We start from the raw sequence: 3,600 nt of genomic DNA, 5'->3' as shown, positions 1-3,600 counted from the left end.
GGTGGACATGGACGGGGTGCTGGCTGACTTCGAGGGAGGATTCCTCAAGAAATTCAGGGCCAGGTACCCTGACAAGCCCTACATTGCCCTGGAGGACCGGAGGGGCTTCTGGGTGTCGGAGCAATACGGGCGCTTGGGACCCGAGCTGAGTGTGAGTCTCTGCGCGTGTCTTCATTGGACTCGATGATCTTAAAGGTCTTTTCCAATCTAGGCAATTCTGGGATGGATTCTGTGCAGCTGGACCTCCAGCCCCTGAGGGACCCACTGGCCCCCAACTCGTGGGTGCAGCGCTGGGGAGGGCTGTGGGTGCTGGCTGGAGCTCCCACCAAAACACAGGTAGAGGTTTGCACACAGGAGGGCTTCCACTGACGCCTTTTCCCCAGAAATCCACCATTTTTCATGCACATCTCTTCTCCCTGCATGCATGGATGGAGATAGATGCAAGGAAAGGAGATCTTTCAGAACATCTGTTTTAAAATATCCTACATTGCATAGCTAAGTTTTTCTAGCTCTGATTTGGCCATGGATTGGTTCTGTTCCTAGATGGATTCTTTAGTTGCTCAACAGCAATGTGAGGGGTGGGATGCAGCAGAGAAATTGAGAGCAAACCATGCAATTGATGCTTCATGTGAGGGCTTACTTAAAATTAAAACAACCCCAAGCCCTCCCATGCCTGAAAATTATTGTGTTCATTTTAATTGAAGCCTAAAAGCAGAAGCTCTCTTTATGTTGTACTTTATCATTCAATGAAGGGCTGAGCGTTGCAGGTCGGTTTCTGCCTCTACAAGTTTCCTATCTTGATGGGATGTCTGTGGTCTCATCTGTGGGTTGCAACTGCACTAGTTGAAAGGTGTTGCAGCAAATAAAAGTACTCTTGTTAGTGGTATGATGGTTACAAGCAAGGGAACATGAATAAGGTCTGGGGCTCTCCCACTGGCAAAGTCCTAAACAGGTTGATGGGCTGAAGGAATAACATGTCCTCTCTAGCTGGGATTGATGAAAGGGAAATGGAGGACATCATTCATGCAGTGAGCCAGATGCTAAAAGTTTGGTAGGGGTAATGCATGATAACTCTGTTTTCTTTTTTTCTTGATCTTAACTACTTTGGATGTGTTAAATGAAGTGAGCTTCTCTTGTGTCTGCTGTGATCACGTAAAACCACCACAAGCTTGGGCTGAACAAGTAGCAGAACTTCCACAGACCGACCTTGGGGCAGCCCTGATGTCACCTGTGGTTTCAGACCAAGGACGAAGATAGTAGGAGCTGCTCTGTGGCTAAAGGCACATGGGCCATTCCAGTCCCCCTTCGTCAGAGAGCACCATCGACCTGCTGCAGGAGACCGGAAAATAGGAGCCAGAGAGTCCGACAAGCTGGAGGTCCCAGCTGTGAAAGGGAGAACAACAGCTCAGCAATACACCAAGCACACAGACCTGGAAGGATGAGGGGCCCTGGACAGGCTGGGAAATTGCTCATGGGGAGAGATAAGAAGAAGGAAATTGAGGGTCTGTCCTGCCTGACACGTGGTGGGATTCCCAGGCTGGAGAATTTTTCCATTTGCTGGGCAGGATGCTGGCTGTGGTGCTACAGGGAGTTATTCTGGCTCTGGAAGCCGAGCGAGTCTTTTCTTCAAGATGACCTTAGTTCTTCCTCCATTGAGCTTGATTGCAAAATGCTTTTTGAGATAAGCAGAAGCAGAAGAGCTACGGAAGTTCTTGCATGGTTTGAAGAGCTTTGCTGCACCAAGCTGCATTTCTCAGATGTCTCTTGTGCAACTACAGTCGGTATCTTAAAAATAAAATGGCATTGACCACCAGTCTAAGGCAGAGCAACTGGAGTTTGAATGTTTGCCTGGCCCCACGGCAAACTGTTAGGGTAGTTGTTCTTGTCATGGTGCCAGGAGGTATTTCTCCTGGCTCTCTTGCACCAAATCAGTGTGTTTCACCTTGAACATGTATGAAGAAGGCTTTTCTTCTGTCCTCTGAACCACTGATGTTTTCTGCTGGTCAGGCAAAAGGGAATAGTGTGACAGTTGATCCGAGCAGTCTCTCCTTTGAAGTTGGTTATCTGGTCTCCTCATGTTATCTGTGATTTTTTGAGAAATAGAGGGTTTGATTCTGACATGTCATGTTAAATGTTCTGTGCCCAAATATATCTAATGGCTTCATGCATTCATCTTCCTGAGAGCAGGCAAGGAGGGTGAAGCAGAATGTGACTCCCCACGTGAGCGTTGTGTTTGCTCTGGGGCGTTGTGTCCCTGAGCCTGGAGTTCACAGCAAAGCCCCAGTTGCTCGTGGTTCCTGCTTTTTTCCCCCAAGAAGTGTAGTAAAGGCAAGACAAGGTGGGACCGGCTGGATTCTCACTCCTCGGGTAGGAGGGAGCTGCAAGTCTTAGCTGGTGTGTCCAAGCAGCCAGCGTATCAGCGACACTGAGCCTGCTCTCCCCTACCCTGCTGCTCTGCCAGCTCCTCCATACCCTTGCAATACAAGGTGGACAGAATGAGTTTAAATTTCTTTTTGTCCCTATTCTCCTGCCTCAAATGCAGAAACAGAGATGCTAAAAATCAAGATCAATCTTTCAGGGCAGGGCTCCCTTCAAAACTTCTCACAGCTGCAATGCTGGGATGCGGCTGCTTCCTCTGCCCGCGGCCACGTTGCAACACTCCCAGGCTTTTCTCCCCCAGGACACAATGTCTGTGCAAAATAATTGCTTTTCTTGGCGGCTGACAAGCCGTTACCTGTTTGAGGGAGTGCAAGGGATGCTGTTCCTTAGAGCTGTGCTGGATCCATCGCAGGCAGCCCCTGGACTCTGCCCTCATCCCAAGGTTTTGCTCCCTGTGGTCTCTCCCAGCTCTGCTCTCCCTGTGTGCCACACCAGTGCACCCCGACTGCTGACCCTGATGTTAAGTGTTTCAGACCTTTGCCTGCAGATGCTCTATTTGCTTGGTAGACCTTGCCCAGGCGTCCCTCAGGAAGAGCATCTGCATTCATCCTGACATATAGTTCACCCTGTAATACACTTTCTCCTGTGAGAGCAGCCTGGTTGCTATTTTAAGTGATCTGATTGAGACAAATAGGCCAGACAGCATCTGTGGCTGAACAGCATCACGTCACAGCAGGGCTACCAGACCATGTCAGCTGGATCCACGTGCAAGTGCCCCTCCAGATGCAAACCCAGGGTTTGGTTCAGTTCTGGACAATCTCTTGTGGTTTTGCCTTGAAGGAATGTGCTAATGCCTCTGTGTCTGTGGCTGCACAGGCAAATCCAAGCCTGCTCCAGAGCATCTCCAATCTAAATTGTTTGGGATGGGTGCAGGTTGGCAGGTGGGAACAGAACCACCCACAGAGGCAAGGTGGGTTAGCAGGAGGGGACCAGACCCACCTCTCTCACTGTCACCATCCTCTGTCCTAGCACAGGGTGGGGAAGAGGCACATACAGGCAGAAGAGTAGCAAGAAGCCCAGTGCAGTAACCACTCTCTTTCCCCTCACAGGAGAAAGCCATCAGCATCTGGGAATCCAAGAACTTCTTCATCGAGCTGGACCCGCTCCCCGGGGCTGTGGAAGCTGTGAAGCAAATGGCAAATTTGGCTGAGTGAGTAGGAA

General features: G+C 50.0%; 1 protein-coding gene across 1 annotated transcript in view; it reads left to right on the top strand.

The window, feature by feature from the left end:
- Window positions 1-4: 4 nt before the first annotated feature.
- The window catches only part of NT5M (5',3'-nucleotidase, mitochondrial), a gene marked incomplete at its 5' end in the record, with an annotated part of 5,643 nt that continues 2,047 nt past the window's right edge, over window positions 5-3,600 (top strand). Inside the window, 2 exons of the mRNA XM_010175991.1 lie at window positions 5-151; window positions 3,489-3,589. Coding sequence (XP_010174293.1) covers window positions 5-151; window positions 3,489-3,589 — 248 coding nt within the window. The remainder of the gene's footprint in view (window positions 152-3,488; window positions 3,590-3,600) is intronic.

The sequence above is a fragment of the Antrostomus carolinensis genome, unplaced genomic scaffold (genome assembly GCF_000700745.2).
Source record: "Antrostomus carolinensis isolate BGI_N321 unplaced genomic scaffold, ASM70074v2 scaffold31619, whole genome shotgun sequence".
Taxonomy (NCBI): Eukaryota; Metazoa; Chordata; class Aves; order Caprimulgiformes; family Caprimulgidae; genus Antrostomus; species Antrostomus carolinensis.
The sequence above is the reverse complement of the archived record's forward strand: the minus strand, read 5'-3'. Positions and strand labels throughout refer to the sequence as shown.